At 35.0% G+C, this 25031-nt stretch overlaps 1 protein-coding gene across 3 annotated transcripts; it reads left to right on the forward strand.

Annotated features, from left to right (window-relative positions):
• The first annotated feature begins 12306 nt into the window (after window positions 1-12306).
• On the forward strand, window positions 12307-22265 carry LOC144700085 (SH3 domain-containing protein). Of its 3 annotated transcripts, XR_013580670.1 has the most exons (26): window positions 12308-12697; window positions 13138-13197; window positions 13272-13364; window positions 13812-14040; window positions 14140-14246; window positions 14471-14533; window positions 15242-15342; window positions 16050-16144; window positions 16304-16324; window positions 16569-16664; window positions 16758-16878; window positions 17014-17199; window positions 17290-17486; window positions 17712-17980; window positions 18635-18736; window positions 19042-19218; window positions 19303-19491; window positions 19570-19811; window positions 19887-20033; window positions 20099-20318; window positions 20390-20518; window positions 21058-21183; window positions 21258-21497; window positions 21570-21629; window positions 21709-21929; window positions 22032-22265. XR_013580670.1 is itself a non-coding variant. In XM_078571493.1 (25 exons), exons 1-25 carry the CDS (start codon window positions 12458-12460, stop codon window positions 21778-21780), a joined length of 3579 nt encoding a protein of 1192 aa, XP_078427619.1. In that variant the 5' UTR covers window positions 12307-12457; the 3' UTR covers window positions 21781-22265. The 3 variants fall into 3 exon arrangements, 2 of the variants coding, with proteins under 2 accessions (XP_078427619.1, XP_078427609.1); XM_078571493.1 differs by having other exon boundaries at window positions 12307-12697; window positions 21261-21497; window positions 21709-22265; XM_078571483.1 differs by having other exon boundaries at window positions 21709-22265.
• Window positions 22266-25031: the final 2766 nt, after the last annotated feature.

Genomic DNA, 25031 nt, shown 5'->3' on the forward strand with positions numbered 1-25031 from the left:
ACAAGGAATAACATGTATTTTTACAACCATTCTATGTTGGATATAGAAATCCGATATCCAACTCCAATATTTGATATCGTCATCCGTCCCGAGAGATGGTGGCGAATGATGACATCGAGTCGGATAATGATTTCGGATATCAATATTGTAGCAACTGATATTCGATATCGTTATCCGATATCCGGATATTTTAAAAATGGATATCGGAAGTGTGATTTATGATATCCGATTCAGCATCTGTCCCGATACCATAATCTGATGTTAGGTATCGGGATGGGAGAACACTAGATGAAAATACCATATAATATCGACATACGAAGGGGTAAGAAATACCAAAACATATTCGTCATAATATTGACTAGTAGAAAGATTACTATAAGAATAGATTACAAACAGCAGCAAATTTGTACGTAGACCAGTTAGACAAAGTTTGTTTTCCCTTGTGGCTGTGAAGGGAGCTCCTTCTTCCAATTAGAGGAAGTCGACAATCAATAATATGTCTTTAATGTTGAGATATGATTCATACCAGTTAATTTTAGCAATTATCAGTTGGTGGTAACATGTATATTTGATAATAAACGTGGTTTAGGAAGATTTAGAAGTGTAAACTGCGACATATAAAAGCAATGATATTTGTAAGATCATATTGCCAAAATATGAAATTCAGATATTTAAAATTCTTTGTGATGTGGAGATCTAAGTCAATCATCAGAATTTTATAGAGGAGTATAATTCAAGAATGGATCACAAATCAGATGAATAGCGATGGGTGGATAGTAAGATGGAAGATAAATAAGTCGTGCATCATAAAATTTATAGCTAAATCAGAGAATGATGTATATGAAGTGGATCAGATAGTTTGAAATATGTAATTATGAATTTTAAACTAGAAATATGAGAACTGGAAATCAAATAATTACATACTTTCATATCAAATTCCAGGGCTTCAAATCAGAAGTTGGAATTACATATTAAACATATAAATTTCTGATCAATGTTAGACCTCAAAGAGTTATTTTAATTTTACAATATGTGGATTTCAAAACAACATATTATAATGATTGAACAAATGCATATTTAAAACGTTTGAAATATCATAATGGATGCCTTTAGAAATAGTTTAATATAGGGATCAGTATATGATTAGATGATGTCGAATTTTCTAATTAGGTATGCTTCAAAATCTAAAAACTGACTATTTCAAGCATCTCAGTGAGATTTAATATTGAGAAAAACTTTGTGGAAAAATGTGACAGTTAATAACATAGATACATTTGGAAAAATATTTGTGACACCTTCAGAATAGTTTGCATACATCTCTTTATCACCACAATAGTGGGTCATTTGACACTTGGGGCATTTCTAGGTAGGTCTAATGTGAAGATGCACTTATGATGATGGAAATATATGTGGCCAGAAACCCACTTAAACATCTCATATCTCATTCCATGTTCATATACAATGTATTGATTATAGTGCACATGTGATGCTTATTTCTATTTGAAAGATACTCACGAATAACACTAACGTATATGGATAGAATATCATTATATAGTTTCACTCGTATGATTAATATGGCTGGTCCTATAACCATAAGTGACGAAAAGGAGAGATAATGGATGCTCTTTAACGTGTATCCTAATCTAACCTTGATTTCACCTCTATGAAAGTGATGCTCTCTTCGCGTTCATATCTTCATGGACTCGTACATTTTTCCTGGTGCCTTGGCGTCTTACTCAAACATGAATCAACTAATGAGAAGAGAAGGAATTCACTAACATTTGGATGGAAATGCAATTCTTCACATCTCCTTGGGCTTTGTTTCACTCCGGCTAACCATTTTCTAGAAGCCACATGAAGAACAAAAGAACTGGGTGCTTTGAAAACTCTTTTCTTTCATGACTTTTCCAAATTTTGAGTACATAACAAAACATAAAATTTAAAATTACTTAGAGGCCTAATTATAAAAAGTTTCAGTTTAGAAAATAGGTTGTTATGAGAGGAAATCACCAAAAAAAATTCGAGTCAAAAAGCCCTACAGGTCAACAGTTATGGCACTTTGAAAAATGCCCTTTTTAAGGATTTTTTCGATGTTCAAGGCATTTTTCATAATTTTTATGATTTTTATGGCATTTTCTCATTTTTTATGATCGGAATGATTCGCAGCTGTCCAATTGTCTGATCATCAAGATTGGGATCAATTTTCACCACTGGATCTCTTCTTCAAAATTGAGTTCTTTTTTGGACGTCAGACCTGGTTCCTTACTAGTCAAGCTGTCGACTGTCCGATTGATGCACCCTTCACCTGCAGAAAAAAGAAAAGAAGAGGTAAGCTTACCTCTTAAAATGGATGGCCAAGTTAATCCCATATGGAAGACTTTTGAAATAGTTTTCATTATAAATAACAAGGCATATGTTAGCTACTGAAATTTCTCATTTGCGCCCATTGCTCCTCTAATACAAGTACACATGTACACCAATGTGTGCCCCGTCAGCGCCACTTGTTCTCTCAGAGTACTGACATGGCATACCATATATGTGCGCCTGCCATGTCAGCCAGGTGGTTAATGGGCCTCCTTTTTGACAATCTAACCTTTAAAAACTTGGAAAATATTCAATAAATTCCATATTTATTCCAAAAATTCAAAATTAAATATCTTTTGATTTAATACTCCTTTTAACTTGAATTTTCACCAAATTTAGTGTGAAATTTTTTATTTTACATTAGAATAACTTTAAAGCTATAATTATATTCAAATTAATTCAAAATAATTATTTAAATTTTTGTTAGAAAAAATTGATAATAAAATGATAATATGCAATATAACTTATCAATTTAGCTCAATAAATTCATGAATTGTCATACATCAACATGTATAAATTGCATACTATCATAAGGAAATTACCATATCCGTGAGTTCTAGGATAATGTCTTGTAGGTAGTTGTTCTCTCGCCTGAATTCTTCATTCTTGTCTTCAAACCTTGAGATTACTACGCAATGGTTTTTGTCTACTTGGTCCTTCAAGCCCAATAAATTTCTTTGCAGTATGCAAAATTCCTGCTTTTGCCACTCGCCCTCAGGCATCTTTCTTTAGGTAACTTGGAGTCTCCTCTTGACTCCATCTCTCCTCAACAACGGGTTCAAGAACACAGCGTGAAGAAGCCAACTTAGCTCTGATACCAATTGTCACATAGTCAAATCCCAAGCTAGGAACAATGCTCGAATCAGATGCATGCTGGCCTTAGTGCTTGGAGGAGATGGGGACGTAACCCCATACAGGAATAGGGTCATTGCATTCATATTATAAAGATGTTACATCGTAGTCATGGACATTATATGTGGGATAATGAGGGAAGTGACAGAATGACATTAGACCAAACTGTTAATCATGCTGACTTACAACACAATTGTGTAAGTGATCCTTAGACTTGAGACACAAAAGACATCTTTTAGACTCACCGTTGTACTTTGACTATGACCTAAGAGTTCCTAATCATGGTATTTTAAATAGTCTTAATTCAGGTGCATCAAGAAGTTCACAAAGAATATTGAGTAGTCAAGATGAGATCGTCGAACCTCAATATAAGAAGAGACAACTTAAGGAAAATGATTGGCTAAGGTAGTGAAATATCATAGAAAAGTTATCTGATGATTTCCAAACACATCAATACTAACTTAAATGACCGATTAGATTTTGACAATTAACAATACCCTAAGTCACCATATGAGCATTAAATAGATGAGGGATTATGTGTACACGAAAATTGATGAAAGACAAATTCCATGAGTGAGTCGATATACCCTCATTTGTATCTTCTAGAGCATGAGATGTAGCTTGGCACCCCATTGGCTGGAGACTCAACATATCGATTGGGCTAAATCAATCTGTCATTAATTAATTTATACGATGATGTAGTTAATTAACTTGGAAGGCTAATAAAGGTTAGAGTCCTTGACTGGATTGATATATTGTCCTAGAGGGTCACACACAAATGGCTTTCTCGATGTCGAAAGATATACTTAAAGTTTGGGGGTTATATAAAAAATAGCCACTAGGTATAAATGGGGGAAGGCCCGGTTAGGGGTCTTCCCCTTCTTCTCCATTATTATCTTAGCTCCTCTCCATTCCAGTGCAACCTTTAGTGCGACCATGACAGCAAAATGACAAAGGCAAGAGGGTGAACATAACTCGTCAAAGAGAGGAAGGAGATTTGATGTGCCGAGGATCGGGTGGATACTAATATAGGCATCATTCATGAGGAAATTGACACAACTCACTCGAGGATCAAAAAATCATGGATGTGATCCATGCTCAATTGATTCATTTTATGATTTCCTTTTGATGTTGTAACTCTTTCGCTATAAGAAATCATTGTGTTCCATCCACATCAAGGCCTTAGAACCCAACAACCCCCCTTCTATATATGTTGTATGGGGAAATCCTCATAAAAGTCCTTTGGAATATTTCAAAAATCCCTATCTATAGAGACAAATATTAAAAATCTAGAGCTTAAAGTATATCCACCAAAATCCTAAAACCTTATGCGTGTCACCCTTACTAGTACATAAATTATTGGGTTATTTCTAAGTAATTTACATATTTTATGAATTAGAATATTTTTTCTATTTTCTAAAAAGCTTAAAATGACTAAATGTAATGTTAGAGTAAAATCTGATTTTTTATGGATTAAATGATATGTCTAAGGGTTTTTCTGACATCTTATTTTAATAAATTTATATGTTGACATTATGGAATATTTTTAATATAATTTAGTGATTAAATATAATGTGGAATATATTTTAATAAATTTTTTGACATTATATTTATGGACATATTAAGTTTATATGTTGGAATATATATTTATTATATGTTTATGACTAACGATTTATGGCTATAGGATCATCCATAATCATCAAATGAGTGGGATTAGATTGTGATATTCTATCTACATATTTTGATGTCCTTCTTGAGTATATTTTGAATATGACTACTTATAATATATGTTTAAACACTGGAGATATTTGTATTATGATCCCACAATAATTTAATAAGTCATTTTATTATTAATAGACTTCAAGTACGAACATTGCACATAAATTATAATGAATATATATTTTATCAGTAATTAGAGAACGAGATGCAAAATCTGTAATTGGCTTGTAAGCCACATATTTTCTAATGTCTTACCTTGAATATCTCTAGACATAAGCATTTGTGAGATTTGCACATGGATTGTTGTCCTTGCAATTTTAAGACTTTATGCATTTGTTCAAATATATACTTTGGATCACTTAATGATCTATTGGGTTTTAAGTGATCTAGAGATAATTGGTACAACAGAATATTAAATATAATTTTAATCCAACCTTTAAAACATATAAACCATAAACTTGGGTTAAAATATCATTGTAACGTTATGATTTATGCAAAGAATTATAATAATTTCCATATGAAGAAAAGAGTTAACAGGGATCTAATTCATTGAAAGAAAGAATCAAATAAGTGATTTTCAATGACTATATGTTCTTAGATTTTTATAGAAATATTTTTTGTATTTTTCTATTTTATTATTTTCTATGAAAAAAGTTAAACAAACACGAAACAAATTTTACGAAATAATATACATTTATAATTTATTTTTGATATAATGTATAATATTTATCAGATTTTAGGAATTCTTTAGTATTATTTGGGCAAAAATTGATTAAGAGAACATAAATTTACATTCACCTCCATGTTTTAGTTGATGAACCTGAAATTAGGGTTAAAATGTCATTTAAGACCACAGCTTTTATGTAAGAATATTTTTATTTTCTCTTACGAGCACAAGGCAAAAAAAGGTTGAATCCACAAGGAGCAAGTATTGAATAAGTCGATTTTATCTTTATTTTATTTTTATATTTTAATATTCATTTTACGAATTCAATGTAATTTATAAATAGGATTTAGTGAAATTAATTCAAACTTCAATATGTTAATCATATTTAATAAAATTTATTAAAAAAAGAATAATTCTGAAAATTTTAGTAAAATTTTATAATATATAAAATATTATTACTTTTATTTTAAGTATCTTATTATGAACTTTGGGAGCGTGGGTTGATGGTTGACAACGATGGACAAGACCGAGGTTGAGTGGATGAAAGAGATACTGCCGTTGATAGTGACGGAGATGAAGGCAAATACGTGTCGATGAGTGGTGGAGTTGGATACTATGCGTAATGTTGAACAAATAGGCTATCAATGAAGATATTTTAGGAAAAAAGATGAAAAATGTGATTTAGAAAAAGAAAAATATCACATTAACCTCATCTTCACATTTCCCATGATCCAAGCGGCACTTTTTCTTTACATGTCTTGATCTGAATGTCCCTCCTTCAATCCTTCACTCTTGAAGTGCAAGAACGGATCCAAATTATATTTGGAATGATCAAATCACTCTGGTAACTAGGAACAAAATCAGATGGTGTATTTATAGATCCAAGATTATGGATAGAAAGATAATGTAAATATGAAAATAACCCTCAAAATCTCAGCCCATAACTCATTCTATGCCATTCTATATCTATTGAATTTGGAGCAATCTCAGCCATCCAATTTAAGTGGTGTATTGTCAGTGTGGCACATAATGGTAGGAGAGACAAAATTCAAAATTTCAGTAAAAGTATTTAAATAAATTCAAATTTTATATTTCTTACTTATAAACTATTTTCTTTATGAATTTAGCAACAGAAAATTCCATAAAAACACAAAAATATCCATAAAAATGAGAATATCATTCTAAAAATAGAATGAACACTAAGAAAATATCAACTAAATCTTAATTTATATCTTGTAAATAAATTTAACTAAACCATATCTTATCATTGATCACGAAAATGTTCCACTTTCATATGTCTTTTCTAGACCTCAAGGGGCTCTTTCCATCAAATAGCTTCATTCTTTCTTCTTCTAGTGAAAGGTTGACATAGAAAATATACGATAAACATTTCTTGTGAGTTCTACTGGTAGGTTTTGGGCTTTTTGATAGAGAGTTGTATTTAGGGAGATGTCTTATGTGTAGTATATGAAGTTTAAAATGCCCCTGAAGCATTAGACAACTTATTAGACCAATCTTTACCATCCATCTGTATAAACTTAAACCGATGTTCTTGATCTAATTTTTTTAGACTTTCACTTAGGCTTGTTGTGTTTGAGCTTGTGTTAACTCAATAACGTGATGAACTGTCATTCATTACTACTAGCCAAAAATCATATCTGTAAATTATGTTATAGGAAATGAACTTAATCATCCTATGGTAGAGATTTTTCCATGTTGGTATATCGTGTCCCCTTTAGAGACATAATCAACAAAAATATGTACTTGAGTATGATGAATAAAATGGCCCATACTTCAAGTATTTACATCTAAATGTTGAGTTTTATGGACATTTCATATCACTCAGGGATGTCTAATGATGATTAGCATTACACATTAAATACAAATACATGGATAATTGAAATTGGTCATTCATACGAAACTATTTTATGAAGTATTTCTGATATTTTATGTATAAAAATTTCATTAGCACAGTACTTTATGATCCACTGCTTGTCTTCGGGCACATCCCATTTGAGAGTCTCATATGCCTTGCAATAACACATTAATCATATATATGTATGTTTATTTGCATTAAAAGGATCACATATGTATGTAATCAATCTTAAAATGATTAAATTTATTTTAGAATACTATTTTGATTTTTATATTTTAAGTATTTTAATCAAAATTTGTAACAACATATTCATAAACACAATAAATATTTAAGTCAGAACAAATCTCAATGTAACTTTTGACATGATATCGTGAACCAGATATTTTTAAAATTAGAATGTATATTTTATTTAAAAAGTTGACATTAAACTAACAGAGGTATTGAAATTTAAAGTGATACTACATTTTGAAAATTAATAAAAGTTTAGATTTAATTTTACTTGGATTTCATGCTCTTAATTTATTCAGATCATGACCAATCATTGATTTTTATATATTAAGATGGTATAATGTCACAATCATGATATAGTTTTAATGCGTTGGGACAAATGGATCAACTTTATTTTCACACAATGCAATGGCCGTATGTCAACTCTATAAAATTCGACAATTTAAATAAATAGAATGAAAAATGGGAGATATTTTGGTAGGATAAAACTGGGTGATGAATATGGTATTCATGGTAGAATCAATGTCCAAATATAGATGGACACATGGCAAAACAAGATCAATCACCAAAAATAAAAGGGCATTTTTTGGGGGGATACGAGGATTATACAGTATGAGGGGTTGATCTGACATGTGGATCATAAAGCATAGAGAATAAATTATGGATTCAAATGATCCTGATTTAAAATTCATGGATGACACAACATGAAGTTCTGGTCTAAAATTTGTCTCTCTCTATCCATCCTCACATTCGATCTACGAATAGACCCCTATAAGTTGAAAAACCGTGTTGGAATTCCTCCTACATTGGTTGGTAGAGTAAAAGAATGTAATTTCTTGATCCATCAAGTTTTCTTGGTGAAACCCATTTGTCAAAGTTGGTGACAGAAATATATGGGGCAAATAAGCCAATCATACATTCCAAATCTCTTTTGGTTTTCATTTACACAATATATTCATTATAATGGACATATGATACTTATAAAGAAGCCAATGAATACATGATTAAACTGTGAATTATGATGATATCAGAATACAAAGATCAATAGTATTTAAACATGTGTTTTGTATATTCCCATTCAAAGGATACAGGAAAAGGACATCAAAATATCTAGTACATAGAATAGCACTATCAAGTCCCTAAGTCATCGTAGGAGCATGAAGAGGATGGAGGACCATACATACTTGGGAAACTATTGACAATAAGGTTCCATAAGCAAGCTTATATTCTCCTTTGTATCTTCTAAAGCACGGCGTGTAACTTAGTAACCCATGGAACTGAACTCAACCTATTGATTGGGTTTAATTGATCTTTGATTAATTAATCTAAATGTTGATATAGAAATTAATAAATTTGACCAATAAAGGGCATTGGGCCACTAGATCCATTTAGTATACTACTAAATTGATATTTGGATGTCAAAATATATAATTTAAGTTTAAAATTATTATTAAAAATTCTCATTAATTACAATTAGAAGGCCTTGAAAGAAAATCATCATTAGCAGAATTCTTTAGGTGCCCATCATTCCTCTCATTTCTCTCCATGTGTGCTGTTCCCTCTCGATGCAAATAAAACGATGAAACAATGGTGATGGATCAATATGAGAGCTCGTTGGCATGATGAATTTCAATGTACTAAGGATCATGTAGATAAATCTAGAGGCTTGACACATGAGCAACTTCATGTCTCACTTGAGGAACTAACAAACTACAGATCCAATCCACACAAAGGAGATTTGATATGCTATTACAATCCTATCATGTCTTTTCCTGTGCAAATCAATAAAATTTCATGTCAAACACGACTTCAAAACTTATAAGTTGCATGGTAAAAGAGAAGCGGAGGTACTCTCCCTCTGCCTCAAATTGCTATGATCTTAGCAAAATATAACAGCCCTAGCAAAATATAAGGACCTACCATGAGTTTGTTGCACTTATGTTGTCATAATTCTTCCCACCAACCATCCATATAAAATGTTTCATACCTATCATCATCATCCACCATGCCCATACTCATTTGTATTAACATTTATACACATTAGTTATGTTGTAATCATTACATAATCATAATTTATTACTCCATTACATGCATCAACTGAAGCCACCTCAGATCACCATATTTCTTATGTTGTAAAGTATCTATTCTCATCCACTAATCATCATTATAAAATTAATTAATTATCTAGTATTTTTTCATTGTAGAGACGAACCTTGCAATCACTACCTAATCACAATTTATTAGGCATGGAATTTTAGGGTCAAGGTCTTATATGCTTATTGATTAACTGAATTATCAACAAAAAATTAAACACCCCAAAACTGAGTGCGTCCCCAATTAATTCCCAATGAAATCCACATATAATATAATTATATTTAAATTTAATAAAATTATGATTAATAAGTTTTAATATTGATTATATAATTAGCTGTAAAATTAAAATCCCAAGTTGATTAACACCAATTTTAATTCCTTTTTGTTTGAATCCTAAGGATTACATGCTGCAAAATTCTTATTCTAATAGAGATGACAACATTATAAATCTCCCACATAAATAAAAGCTTTATTTGAATTTAAGTATATAAATACAGACTTTATCATGGTATTATCTAGATTAATTTTAATATCTATATTTGATACGAATATCATTTATACATACTTTGTAAATTTTTAACAAATCCTGCTTGACTTATAGATGAAGAAATTTTATCATTGTGGATTATTCTGAAGTCCCATGTGAGGAAAAGTTACATGAAGTAAATGGAATGATTATAAAGACTCAAGCATGCCATGGGAAGTTTAAAGATATTTTCATTTGTCTTTTGGGATAAATTGGAGAATTTCAGTTTTGGGTTTCGAAGTGGAAGCTAGTTGGATGTCATTCACACTACAGATCCCGCTAGTATCCCTCCAAAATTCCTTCCTCAAGTGGATCCCTAAATGATGAAGCTCTCAACCAAAGAAAAAATATGAAGGAATGAAAAGGAGAGAGAATATAAATTAATTGAGGCACATTTTAATTCATATTCAATGTATAAAATATTGTTTTACTCTATCTCTGTACCTCGATCTAGATGTCCCTTCCATTGGCTACGCAACGGGACACGGCTCTGTAGGATCCTGGTTTTTCAACCTTGATGATGAAATTATTTTTAAATATTCATCCTCTACTCATCCTCTTATTGTAGAAAAAAAGATCGTATGGATCCATTTGAAGGAAGAGTCATTGGAGGCTCAAGATATGGTCAATTTAGGAACCCACGTGTTCTACATTACCGCCATCCATTTCTCCCACTTTTCCTCCATTTCCATCAGTTTCTCTCTCATTGTGCATTTTATACCTCTTTATCTCTCTAGAAATGACATATCGTCTCACTAAACCTTATTTTCAAAAACTAAAAAAATAATCTATTTCCCTTCAAGTTGTCATCCCATTTCCTCCATACAAAGATTTTCTGATTCTCTTAAAAATTGTCTATTCTTGTTGCATCTCGTTTCGTTTTGAGGAGCATCCCTAAGCTCAGCCAAAACTTGGCCAAGTCTCAGTTCCTCTAGGGTGATCTGGGCGTTGGTGGAAAGGTATATCTATATGGTTTTACCTTTCTGGTCTAATATAAATCTGAGAAAATAAATAAATTCCATAAAACCAAAAAATTACCAAAGTTTTTTTCACTTCTAACACTTCTTTTTATTTAAAAAGCTTTAAAAATTTTCAAATTCAAATTTTGCCTCGATACGGATTAACCATTTATCCTATATGATTTGTAGGGTATTAAGTGTAGAAATCCTGATAAATATTTTCACTCAAGTCTAAACCACAACAACGACCTTGAACTCCTAAATTTACATTTTGATCATATAGGATTTCGGCATTAGATTGAACACATACTACACAAATTTCTTAAGACATGCAGCTTGTTGTGGTCCATTCTATGCACAATGCGTCCGCAAATTTTCAATGTAAAATATGGGGTGCATACCTGCTTTACAACCTGCCACCTTACTTAAGTGATCTGATAGTGTGCATCAATGACCCAAAACCCCCTCCATAAATATGTTGTTCTACTTTTATAATCCATAAACCTGAAAAATTCATAAAATACCCTTCAAAAAATATATAATCTGATACGATAAATTCATTTATTCATAACATAAATGCTACAAAATTATGGACAACTTCCTGAAAAGTCAAGAGAATTCATAATGACTTTGGGAAAGTTCTAGGGTAATTTTGACTCCAGGTCATGTATAATGGTTTCCATTTCATCATCTTAGAAAAATATGAAATAGGAAACTATATGCTTCAGCAGGGTACAAATATGCGTCACGTCAATCATACCATGCATATTTCAATCATTTTAATTCATAAACCTTAATGATTTTAATTGACACGCTAATACATGACAGATTTGCATCATACCACTCAGTGTAAAGTGAAAAAAGATGAACGAATTCCATAAGATATTTTTTGCTTTGTTGTTCCTTTTCGACTAAATCGGAGGTATTTGAGCTCTCACCAAAAATAAAGTTGTTTTTTGCGGGCCTATAAAGTATGAATTATCGAATTTGACGTCCATTTAAATAATTCAGCGCTATTTTGATATTTCTAAAGCGCATCAACTCGACGGGCAATCTCTCGAACTCTCGATCTCTGAGATCTCAGAACTTCCCGAGCTTTCGATCGCTAGGCGAGAAGTCAGGGCGAGTGAATCGAGATTGGGGTTGTCGAAGGAGATCCGCGGTGGTAGATAATGGCGTCGGGCCAAGAGTCCGGCAGCACGACGCTGATGGATCTCATTACCGCTGATCCATCATCTGTGCCGCCTAATGTCACTCCGGGAACCGCCGCTTCCACGCTGGGAAAGCCGCCTGTTGCCGATCGAAAGACAAAGAAGAGCACCCTGATGCAGATCCAGAGCGACACCATCTCCGCTGCCAAGGCGCTAAACCCCATCAAAACCAATGCCATGCCTCAGCGGCGCAAGAAGACGGTCTACTCCACCCTCCTTGTCATTATATCTCTGCACTGCCGACTGGAATTTAGTTTTGTGGTTGTTATTTTAGTGTCCAATTCTCGAACAATTCCCAATGAATTTCTTGTTTTTTGTTTCATGGAGAACGCAATTTAGGGACAGATGGTCAGGTAGACGGGGATAAATTTGTTTCTCCGGAGAAGTGTTTTTCTCGAATTATCCAATCCTCTGTTTTTCGAGCTACAGATGCAGTTCGAAGAATTGAGAAATTTAATTACTTTTTTTGAGGATAAATATTCTCAAATGTTTTTGAATAATAATTCTTTGATTGGAAAATGTTTGTGGCAAATTTTTTTAGGTCAGAATATCATTATATTGTTGTATTTTTTGTTGCTACTATCCCAGTTTTGGGAAGAAAAACTCATTGAGATAAATTTAACGGAGTTGTCTCTGTGCAGCCAGTTTCTTATGCACAATTGGCGCGAAGTATCCACGAGTTGGCAGCAACTTCAGATCAGGTATCTATCAGAGAAATCCGCAAACTAGCTTCTATTAATGTTTTTTCATCGACATCTTCTTATTTTTCTTGCAGAAAAACTCCCAAAAGCAGCTAGTACATCAAGTTTTTCCAAAGCTCGCCGTCTACAACTCTGTGGACCCTTCCCTTGCCCCTTCCCTTTTAATGGTAGAGCTCATCTTCCGTTGTTCTCTTTATACTATGGCGTTTTTTTGCTGATGTGGTGCCTCATCTTCGAAAAGAGGCCGGATTCTGGTGTCGAGCATGTGAACTGTTCATGCTTGGCCCAAATTTTGTTGGATTAGATTCCATCGATACTTGGGCATCGTCGGAGCTTATTCGCTAATCCTTTTAGGTTTCATGCCTGAAAATAGGAAAATTTACTAGCAACAACATCGAATGGACAAAAGCATCCTGAATATGTTTACAAGGTCGTCAGGTTGTTTTCTTCAAAAAAAAAAGGTCGTCAGGTTGCACATGCTTATGAAAAATAACATTTTCATGCTTATAAATCTCGGAAAAGAATTCTGTCTCATATTTTGGAAGTTTATGTCTTCCAGTTTCCTGTTGTCCTTTTTTTGACACTGTTTTCTGCTTCTTTTTTTGGCGCTGCAGCTTCATCAGCAATGTGAGGATCGAAGTGTTCTACGTTATGTATACTATTACTTGGCTAGAATTCTATCAGATAATAGTTCTCAGGGTTTGAGTGGTGGAGGGGGAATTCCTACTCCCAACTGGGATGCGCTTGCTGACATTGATGCTGGCGGTGGCGTCACAAGAGCAGATGTTGTTCCACGAATTTCTGAACAGCTCGTTTTGGAAGCGTCAAACAGTGATCCAGAGGGTAGAGATGCAACGCTGACCTGTTGTCATAATTAGCCTTTTCTGTCGTTCCAAAGTCTGGTGCTAATGGAATCTCATTTTCTGCTCTTAACGCTTGAAGTCCATGCTAGGAGACTCGCTGCCCTGAAGGCGCTTACATTCGTTTCTCCCAGTAATTCTGAAATCCTGACCAAACTGTATGAGATTGTTTTTGGAATTCTGGAAAAGGTACCACAGTTAATCAAGTTGATCGGCCCCTTTCTTTTATCTACATACTTCACCGATCCTCACTAGTATTTGGTTCCAGCTATAATTGGGCACCATAATTCTTGGAAACATTATCTAATTGCTTCTTAGTCATTGTTGTATTTGGTGCCCTAAAGACTCCTCTCTGTGCTTTTTTGTACTAGATGGTGCACAATATCTTGTTTTAAAGTCTTCCCTTCTCTCAGGTTGCTGAGACTAAGCAAAAACGTAAGAAAGGCATTTTTGGCCGGCAAGGTGGTGACAGGGAGGTAAATGTTTCCACGGAATATGCAATCATCGTTCTACTTTTGGCAAAAGAGATGGTGTTGCTATTGCGTATAATCCTATTGTTTTGTGCGCTTCCAATTTTAATATTTTATTTTTTATGTTTTTCTGGTAATTGTTCCGATGGTGGTCCTGGGTAGTGTATAACTTTTCACTCTCGGAGGCATTTTCTTTGTGCAATAGTAGCATGCGTTTAGTTTGATAGGTAATCTAGCCAAGCCATTGAAACTAGTTATTTCTTCAAAGGGAAAGTCAGTGCAACTAGTTGTGACGGTAAACTATGCGTGAAGTTGTGAGAATTTTGACAACGATTGCTTCACTGCTGTTCAGCAAGCTGCTAAATTTCCAACTCAACATAGATTAGCAGGACATTCTTCTGGCTAGAATCTACGAGTAGTTCCTTCCGAGTAAAATTGGACGCATGATATAAATAGTTCCAACTGATTTTAAATAGTCAGACAAATGCCAAAAAGAATTTAGGGCGTTGTGTTATTCACATGAATATTTATTCATTGAAAACCATGCCAAATCCTCTGATATTTATGTATCTTACTTGACTTTAAATATTTGTTTATCATTTTCATTTAATAAATTACCCGCTAGATTCATCGTTTATATGTTTGTTATTTGTCATTTGATGTTCTTCCAACTCGCCTCCTAGCCATCTTCACCTTGTTTCTCTTCCATTCCAGTCGATTATTCAGAGCAATCTTCAATATGCTTCAATTAGTGCTCTGAGGAGGCTTCCTCTAGATCCAGGAAACCCGGCGTTCCTTCATCGAGCTATACAAGGGTATGAAACCAGTGTGACACCTTTTATTCTTCTCAAACTAGATAGGAGAAATCGGTGGTCGCTTGTTAATTAAAGCATAAATTAGTAACCAATGGATATAGCTGCTTTTATCTGATTTATGGCAATGGTTTGACGTCATGGTGATAGACAAGCTTTCACTATACCTACGCACATGCTAAGCTCTGAAACATGCTAGTTTTCCATTGTAACATGCTAGTATTCATGAATAATTTTCATGAATACTTTTTTAATTCAAAAAAATATTCATGAATAATTTTAAATATGATATCCTTGGATATTATCATTATGTTTATGGTAATACGTTTTTTAACTAGATAATACACATTTTTTTATGGTGTGGTTAATAGAACTCATGTCCTACTCACTGTGACCCCTCTCCCTGTCATGCTAATAGCTTTTCATAATCTACTTGTCTGTACCTAGCCGAGGTTTAGTTTTACACATGCAGTGCGCTATATATTCCAACTGAAAACGTGGTGTAATGACCTGCCTGGTATGAAATTTTTTGATACTTGGGGAATGTGGTATCAAAAGCATTAGGAGCACCTCATATCTCTTTTATTTTTTTATGAGATGAACTAAATAATAGATGACATAATAAGAGGAAGATAAATGTTACATGCACTGACTCCTGAAATTGGTATCCACACTCATTTTAATATTTTTTCCTTTCTTTCTGTCTGAAGGGTGTCATTTTCTGATCCCATTGCTGTGAGGCACTCGTTGGCAATCATATCTGATTTGGCTGCACGGGATCCCTATTCTGTTGCGATGTCTTTAGGTCAGTTCGTTTGACTTAATGCGTCTGGCGTCGCCTTGAAACACACAACGACCTATGAATCTGGAATATAACCCTGTCTATGAGTTGTCGCATGCATTTATAGTTTTTGAATAATCTTTTTTTTTAATTTTGATTTTTATTCTCTTGTTTTTGCTGCAGGGAAGCTCGCATCTCCGGGAGGTATGACCCTTCACCTGTCTGACATCAAGTCTTGTTGTTGCGATGCGTGAGCTTGTTGATTTTTCTTGCACGAGTGCAAAACTCCACGCTTTATTTTTCTATATTATAGGTTGTAAGCAGTTTATTATTGGTATAACGTGTGTTTAAAATTTCAGATTATGGGTACAGAAACTTTCTTTAAAGCCGTTTTATGATAACAAATTGTGATATTTTACTGAGTGAAAACTGTTATCATGCAAACCAGGTGCTTTGCAGGATGTTCTTCACCTGCACGACGTTCTTGCAAGGGTTTCTCTTGCAAGGCTGTGCCATACTTTATCACGAGCCCGCGCATTGGATGGTATGTGACATTTGTTATCATTTTCCATTTATTGACTGATAACATAAGTATGTCTCCTGAGTAGGTTGACATAAAAATCTTTGGTCATTGCAGAAAGACCTGACATTAAGGCGCAGTTCATGGCTCTTCTTTACCAGCTTCTCTTGGACCCTAGTGATCGAGTGTGCTTTGAGGCTGTATTCTGTGTTCTGGGAAAATTCGACAACACAGAGAGGTACTATTTTTGGTTCCTGAGTTCAGCTCCACTGATGCCATTATTTGTTATGTTCCAAACCTGTAAAAAAGTTAGTTTTTTCTTCATTAGATTAATATTTTAAACTCTTTCAACTTATCCAATTGTTTACCAAAGGACGGAAGAACGAGCTGCAGGGTGGTTTAGACTTACAAGAGAGGTTCTCAAACTGCCTGAAGCACCTTCTGTTTCATCAAAGGAGAATAACACTCAGTCTAAGGATGCACCATCCAAGCCGAAGAGTGACAAACCCGCTACCCGATCAAAACGTCCTCAGCCTCTAATAAAACTTGTCATGAGAAGGTGCATTTTATGTGATGTATTCAGCTCCTTTTTTCACTGGAAATTTATTGAGCCTACTCTTGCCTGATTCATGTTAATTTCATCCTGTAGACTTGAAAGCTCGTTCCGAAGTTTCTCTCGGCCTGTACTTCATGTAGCCGCGCGGGTTGTCATGGAGATTGGAAAAAGCAGGGCTGCAGCTTATGCTCTTGGAGCAAATGATATGGATGAGGGAGCATATCTTTATTCGTATGCTGATAGTGTTGATGCAACTGATGTTGATCGCAATGATAGCTCACTGTCAGACGGTAGTGGTCATACAAATTTATCTTTGTGAATTAATTTTTCATTCATTACCGATTTTAACTATGCAATAAAGATATGCTGCCTCATTAGCAATTTTAACTATGTGATATTTTTTCTACACATCCGTCATTGTCTTTTAGAAACATATCCATTTTTTTTGTTTCACAAAAGAACGATTTATCCTGTATTTCTAGTTGCCTTAAACGCTGGCTCTTTAACTTGCATAGGTGCCCGAAACAAGGCACTGACCGCAGTTGCAAGTGGAAGAGACTCTATTGCTAGTTTATTAGCTTCACTGATGGAAGCAGTGAGAACAACTGTTGCATGTGAGTGTCACTATGTTCGAGGAATGGTGATAAAGGCTCTAATATGGATGCAAAACCCGCATGAATCATTTGAAGAGTTGGAAGCTATCATTGCGTGTGAACTCTCTGATTTATCATGGCCATCAGCTCTTTTGAATGATATCTTGCTTACAATGCATGCACGATTCAAGGTATCCTCCATTACGTGCGACTCTTTTTGAAGTATATAGCTAGTTTTCTTGAAATTGGCAGATTATTCTGTTTATTTTAATGCACCTTAACTAGTAAACTGATACGAGCTTCTGATTGCAAGCAAGACTTCCACTTTTGTTCATTAAGACAACGCCAATATATACAAGCTGGTAGCAAGCTGCTTTGTTAAGGCCCATTTCAGAAGTTTATAACGACTAGTTATCCTCAAACTGTGTAGCACATGAGACATATGTGCTATGTTGTTACCAAAACTTATTAGAACGAAATTCAAACAGAGAGCAAGAGCTTATTCGAGATGGGATGGGCTTTTTCTTGAGGATGACATTTATAATGAAAGATGTGAAGATAGAGCATCTAACTCAAACACTTTCCAGATTCACATCGGGATACTGTCTCCTTGTCTGTGAAAATGTCAGGTTTGTAATTTTCGAAACAGAGGTTTGGTTTCATGGGATGAGCTGTTGCAGGATAAAAAACCAGATTTCTGTGGGATTTTTAACTGTTATTATTTTGCCCCACAACTATGTTTATACTTCTTGCATTTTCGTTTCAAGGATGTTCCTTTTCTATCTGAAAATGCAGGCATTGGAGTGACGCTGCATTTTTAATCAATGCTATCTTTGAAATGCCAGGCAACTCCAGATATGGCGGTTACTCTTCTTGAAATTGCAAGAATTTTTGCAACCAAGGCTCCTGGGAAAATTGATGCAGATGTTTTGCAATTGCTTTGGAAGGTCAGCAGTTTGTGCACAAGCCACTTACCCTATTGCGTATTCTTCGTTTTTTGACTGAGAATGATGATTCTTCGCAATGTATGATTTTCCATGACCAGAGAATGATGAGGAATTGTTTCATGGTATTATTGTATGAAATTATTAAATCTCACTTAAAGATTGAATTTTTTTTTTACCCGTTCAGGGACCAGTTACTTTCTATTTCTCATGAAAGCACTTCGAAAATACATGGAGTTCATTCTTTTAACCTCAATCCTGATTGATCCTCACTCTTACTGCATTGTCTGTTTGACAATCCCCTCTAGACATGTCTTGTCGGGGCTGGACCTTCAGGCAAGCATACCGCCTTAGAGGCAGTAACCATTGTTCTTGATTTACCACCACCTCAACCTGGAACGATAAGTGGAATAACATCAGTGGACCATGTTTCTGCATCTGATCCGAAATCAGCCCTGGCGTTACAGAGACTGGTGCAGGCTGCGGTAAGATTTACTCTTCTTTTCCTCGCTTGTCATAAAACTTTGACATGGAGTATCTTTACGGTTGTATCACATTGCAATTTATAGGTATGGTTCCTGGGAGAAAATGCAAACTATGCAGCGTCGGAATATGCTTGGGAATCTGCCACGCCACCAGGAACCGCACTGATGATGTTGGACGCGGATAAAATGGTAGCTGCAGCTAGTTCAAGGAATCCTACTCTTGCCGGCGCCTTAACTCGACTTCAGAGGTGTGCTTTCATTGGTAGCTGGGAGGTTCGTACCGATCGCTCACAAATTTTATCATAGAAAGATGCTATTCATGAAGAAACTTGAACCAAATTTACTTCTCAGGTGCGTATTATTGCTGTTCAAGCTCTAACTACTATAGGAATCAGATCAGGAGAACCGTTCAGATTGCAAATATATGAGTTCCTACACGCCCTAGCTCTCGGTGGAAATCAATCACGATTTTCTGAGTTCCAATCTAGCAACGGGGAAGACCAAGGCGCTAGTGGCACTGGGCTCGGATCTCTTATTAGCCCAATGCTGAGAATTCTGGATGAGTTGTATCTTGCTCAGGACGAACTTATAAAGTAAATATCTGTACCATCTTCTTGATTCTGATTTGTTTAGTGACTTATATTTGTTTCTTGCGCCCTTGTCTGCAGAGATATAAGGACACATGACAATGCTAAACAAGAGTGGACGGATGATGAGCTCAAAAGGCTGTACGAGACCCACGAAAAACTTTTGGACTATGTCTCCTTGTTCTGCTTCGTGCCAAGAGCAAAGTATCTTCCAATGGGGCCTATAAGGTGGTTATTAAAGGCTTCATTGTTGTATCATGAGAATTACTCTGATTAATTGTTCGTAATTGCAGTGCAAAGCTCATTGATGTGTACCGCACCCGTCATAACATCAGCGAGTCCAGTGGGTTGAATGATCCAGCAGTTGCAACTGGGATTTCTGATCTTGTGTATCAACTCAAGGAAACTCCTAAGAAAGAGCAGCTCTACAGCATTGATCCAGATCTGGCAAACGCATGGGCAGCAAATCTAGAAGACGATTTCTGGAGCAGCAATGCACCCGCTATGAGCAGAGTAAGCCGATCACACTTCTGGCCAAGTACAAGATCATCAAACAAGTTCTGTAACGAAAACTTTCCCTGTAGGTGAATGAATTTCTGGCTGGTGCGGGAACTGACGCACCAGATGTCGAAGATGAGAACATGGTCTCACGGACCTCAGGCACCTATGAAGATATGTGGGCCAAAACTCTATTACAAAGCTATGAGGCAGAGGTATATCTTTTATTTATTTATCATTTTTAATATTAATTTTTACTTTCTTTATTTATTATTGATTATTTATTTTTCACTATTTACTATTATTTATAGACGGAAGTATGCTTGCTGTGTCGCCAAAACTGAGAATAAAAGCTTATGTTCACTAAGGCTTGTGGACAGATGATATTCTGTCATCCTTTCCGTCCCATGCCTACATCAGTCATCCATCCTCACCTCAGAAGGGAAAAGGAACACAAGCCTTTGTGCTTTCTGTTACATCCCATTCTGCTGTCAGGCGTTACTGAATTAATCTAGTTTACAACTGCCTCTGCGTTGTTTTTCAAAAAAAAAAATAACAACTGCCTCTGCGTGTAGTCATCTGTTCTGTCCATAAATAGTCCCCCAGAGGGATACGTGACGGAACTGCGGACACCGTGATGAATGACTGACCAAAATGCCATTCCCTCCCGTCTTGTTCATTCTATTACGTTGTCTGTCATCTGATCATTCTACAGTACTGACCCGTAATGTTCACTCCTATTTCACTTGTTTAGGAAGATGATGTCAGATCATCCGGAAGCTCATCACCTGAATCAACAGGCTCAGTGGAGACCTCCATATCCTCACATTTTGGTGGCATGAATTACCCTTCCCTGTTCAGCTCACGTCCCCAGCAGCCTGTAATGGATTGTTCTTCCTTTAAACTAGAAAACTCTACCAATTTTTAATCTGACGAGATTTTATCTTTATCTAGCAGGAGAGCAGATTTGGACCTGCGACAGGCAGTAGATCGACTTATGAAGGGATTAGTTCACCAGTGAGAGAGGAAGGTCCGCCATCCTACAGCGCCACAATGCAGAGATATGGATCGTTTGAAAACCCCCTGGCCCGTAGTGGTTCGCAAAGCTTCAGCTCAAGAGACGATGAATCCACATCCCAAAAGCCGCGGTTTGGCAAAGCCCTCTACGATTTCACTGCTGGCGGTGATGATGAGGTTGAAATTTTTGCTACTGCTGATAATTTTTATCTAATCTCGTTACTAATGTACTATTTATGTTGGCAACAGCTGGACTTAGCTGCAGGCGAGGAAGTGGAGATCGAGGATGAGGTGGATGGATGGTTCTATGTAAGTGCTATTGCATTTAGAGATGATCTACTTAAACTACATCATCTATTCATGATGTCCCCCATCTCTGTCGTGACAGGTAAAAAAGAAGCGGCCAGGAAGAGATGGGAAACTGGCTGGGTTGGTGCCGGTGCTCTATGTCAATGTCTGAAGCGTATATGGAAAATTCAGCGATTCAAATTATTCGTCTGGTTCGTCTACCAACCTGCTGTCCATTTTTCATTCTTTTTCATTATAATTCGAGTGGGCTTCATTTTCTATTTCATGGTGTTCTCGGTTTTGCACGAGAGAAGAGCAACGGTAAGAATATATTATTCCATTTGTCTCATCAAAAGTTACATTATGAGCAACTATATGGTTTTTCTTGTCATAAACGCCATACGTATATTGTTACTCTTCCAGCGAAGTGCTGTGTGATGACACTTTGCTCTTCCAAGAAATTAGGGAATCTCCTTTGGAAAAAAATGCACCAAGCGCTAGAAGGTATGGTACATTTAATGTCAATTCAAAGAGACTTTTCATGAGCATTTCATTTGATCTAGTTTCTAAATTGAAAGCGTTTCTGAGCTACAATGTCTCAATGTAACGAAATGAGCTGAGTTATCACGTAATTATAGTTTCTTGTTTCATTTTCAACTACTACTGGAAGACAGCTACATCATCTTTTTATTATACATACTCAGGTTCGAATCCATGAGTAAGAAGTCCATTTAGCACCTCAAATTAGTACAAGTATTAGTTGAAAGTCTGTATTGAATGTGGAAAGAATGTGTACCCATTAGTAGTCAAGTGACAATATCATAGACACCTCTGTAAAAAGAGGTTCTGGTACCGCAGGCTGCGAAGTGCATGAGTTTTTTTAAATTTGATTTCCATAAGTGAGACACCAACACATCTACACACGTTAACATGAAATGGGACTTTGGTATCATTTCAAATTTCAGATTGTATATAAAATTCACGAAGGTTGATATATATCACAATTTTGAATGAACAGTTCCCAATCCGAGTGGTTTGGTACTATCTTTGAACAACAAACTGGGCGTTACCCAATGACCAAATTGAAATTTAAGAAATAAATTGTCTGATTAGGATTAGCTAACGTAGAAACCATTACGGAAAGCTCTCATTGACAAAAACTATAGTTAAAATAAGAGTGGGCTAGCGCAAATATGGCTAATCTTTTTAAGTTGAGAGGCAGGTTTTTTATTAGGCCAGATAAATATTTACTTGTCACCACTTAAAGTGCTTACATCTTGTTTCAGGGGACACATTACCAAGTGGTCCAGGAAAAACGTGGAATATTTATAAAAAACAATTCAAAATAATGTCCCATGAAATTGTGTCCTCATAATACATATGAGAGTGAAAGTTATTTTTGATGGAGAAGGAATTACAAAAGGTGTTGGTATGATGTCAACAATATTTGGTTGTGTTGGCTTTGATTGGGTGCTGAAAACACCTTTTCATGTAGGAGAAGCTGAAAATGAATATAAAACTATTCTACAAAACATAGTATAATCAAATTATCCAATGGAAAACTTATTCCACCCTTGACTTCCTCTTTTTGAGAGTCTCTTCAAGCTGTTCATGTGTCTGGCTTTTAGATGTATCCACACGATTGATGCCACAATGGATCTCCTCTTCTTCTTCTACAAATCTTCTTGAGATCTGGTTGATCTTCTCATCATCAAGTCTCACTTATGCAATAAGCAAGGGGTAAGAAAGGATGGGGTTGTGTCTATGTTTGGCTGGTACAGGCTCCTAAAATAGATGCCCCCTCTTTTTATACTCAAAAAGATTTTTTATTAGAGTCCTTATAATTTAAATATATCAACCAATGTTGATAGATCTTAGGTCTGTGACCATTTAGGCTCATGTATCAGTTTACTTAATAACTTTAATGGCTCAATTAGTTTATTTTTCAACTTTGATAGTTTAGTATATTAACATATAAATTAACAAACTAAGGATAAATTTAACCCAATCAATAAGTTAACTTTCCAGCTCATAGAGCTCCTGGCTACACCTTCAGCTCTAGAAGATATGTAGTGGGATTTGAATTACTTATGGAACCCTTCATCTAAAAAAGACTCTAGAATAAATTAGGGTATGGTTAACCAACACGCTTAATATGCCATTTTATTAGTATTGATGCATAATGGGGATTGTTGGACAAAATATTCCAATATCTCCACTACCTTGGACATAGATTCAATGTGTCTTCTTCCATTAGCCAATCTCCGCCTATATAGAAGGCAGATGATCCCATCTTGACTACTTAATCACCTTTGTGCACTTCTTGTTATTTTATCTGAGCTCAGAAATACTTGAGCCCATTAATTATAGACACATACATCTTAGGAAAAACACAATCATCCATCCAAAGGATTTCCTTAACATCTTATGGCAATGTACCACTCGTACAACTGGGACATGAGTCAACCTGATTGTCATTTTGATATAATACAATTCAGGGATTCTTACATATCAATTTAGTGAATTCTTTCCCTAAAGAACACCCACTGTCTATCGTTATTACATTCACATGAATGGCCATAAGATCAGCAATACCTATTATATATGTAGGATCAAATATTTTATTTTTTCTACATAGTTCAATCTCCTTCTCGAGAATCCTATGAAAATGAATTTTTAGAATACATGTTTAAATACCATTGATCACTATATTATGATCTATCATGAAAATTCATTAAATATTTGCATGAGTTCACGTATTTCATTATACTTACTGCACATGGATAATAATGAACAAATATTATTTCAATAACTTAAATATGGCATGAAAGTGTGTTTGTTTGATGGCCACATAATATCCATAAGACATAAACAAAATTCCAAGATATCATAATTTGAGGATAATATAATTTAAAATAAAATCATACTTCTAAAATCCAAGAAAATGAATAATACGTAGAGAAATAATGATGATATCTAGAATATCTTTTTTCCAAAATAAGCCTCATTTGATCATGCATGGAGAAATGATTTAATTTTCTCATTGTAAATTATTATTTCCTCATATTTCCAAGCCATGGAAATTGAAATTATTTGATTAATATAAACATTTATATATAGCGTCCAACTCCCATATTCATTAAGTTAACTAGGCCTAAAACTTTCACAATTACCCAAATTTTCCAGTGGGCAGAAGTATTGAACATAAGTCCTTGGATCGTGAAATGGCAATGCAATGTTGATGTATGTTTGTTTTGAAAATTGGTTCTCCAAATTGTGAAACCAGACCTGTATAACACAGTTGGAGTGTTTAAGTGCATCTTTAAGTCACCATAACACACTGTGATGTCCCTACCTGCATATCACTATAGCCAACTTGCTATGGGTTATTTGAAAGGAAAAAGTCTCTTTTTATAGTGTATC

This window comes from Wolffia australiana, chromosome 1 (genome assembly GCF_029677425.1).
Source record: "Wolffia australiana isolate 7733 chromosome 1, ASM2967742v1".
NCBI classification, from domain to species: domain Eukaryota; kingdom Viridiplantae; phylum Streptophyta; class Magnoliopsida; order Alismatales; family Araceae; genus Wolffia; species Wolffia australiana.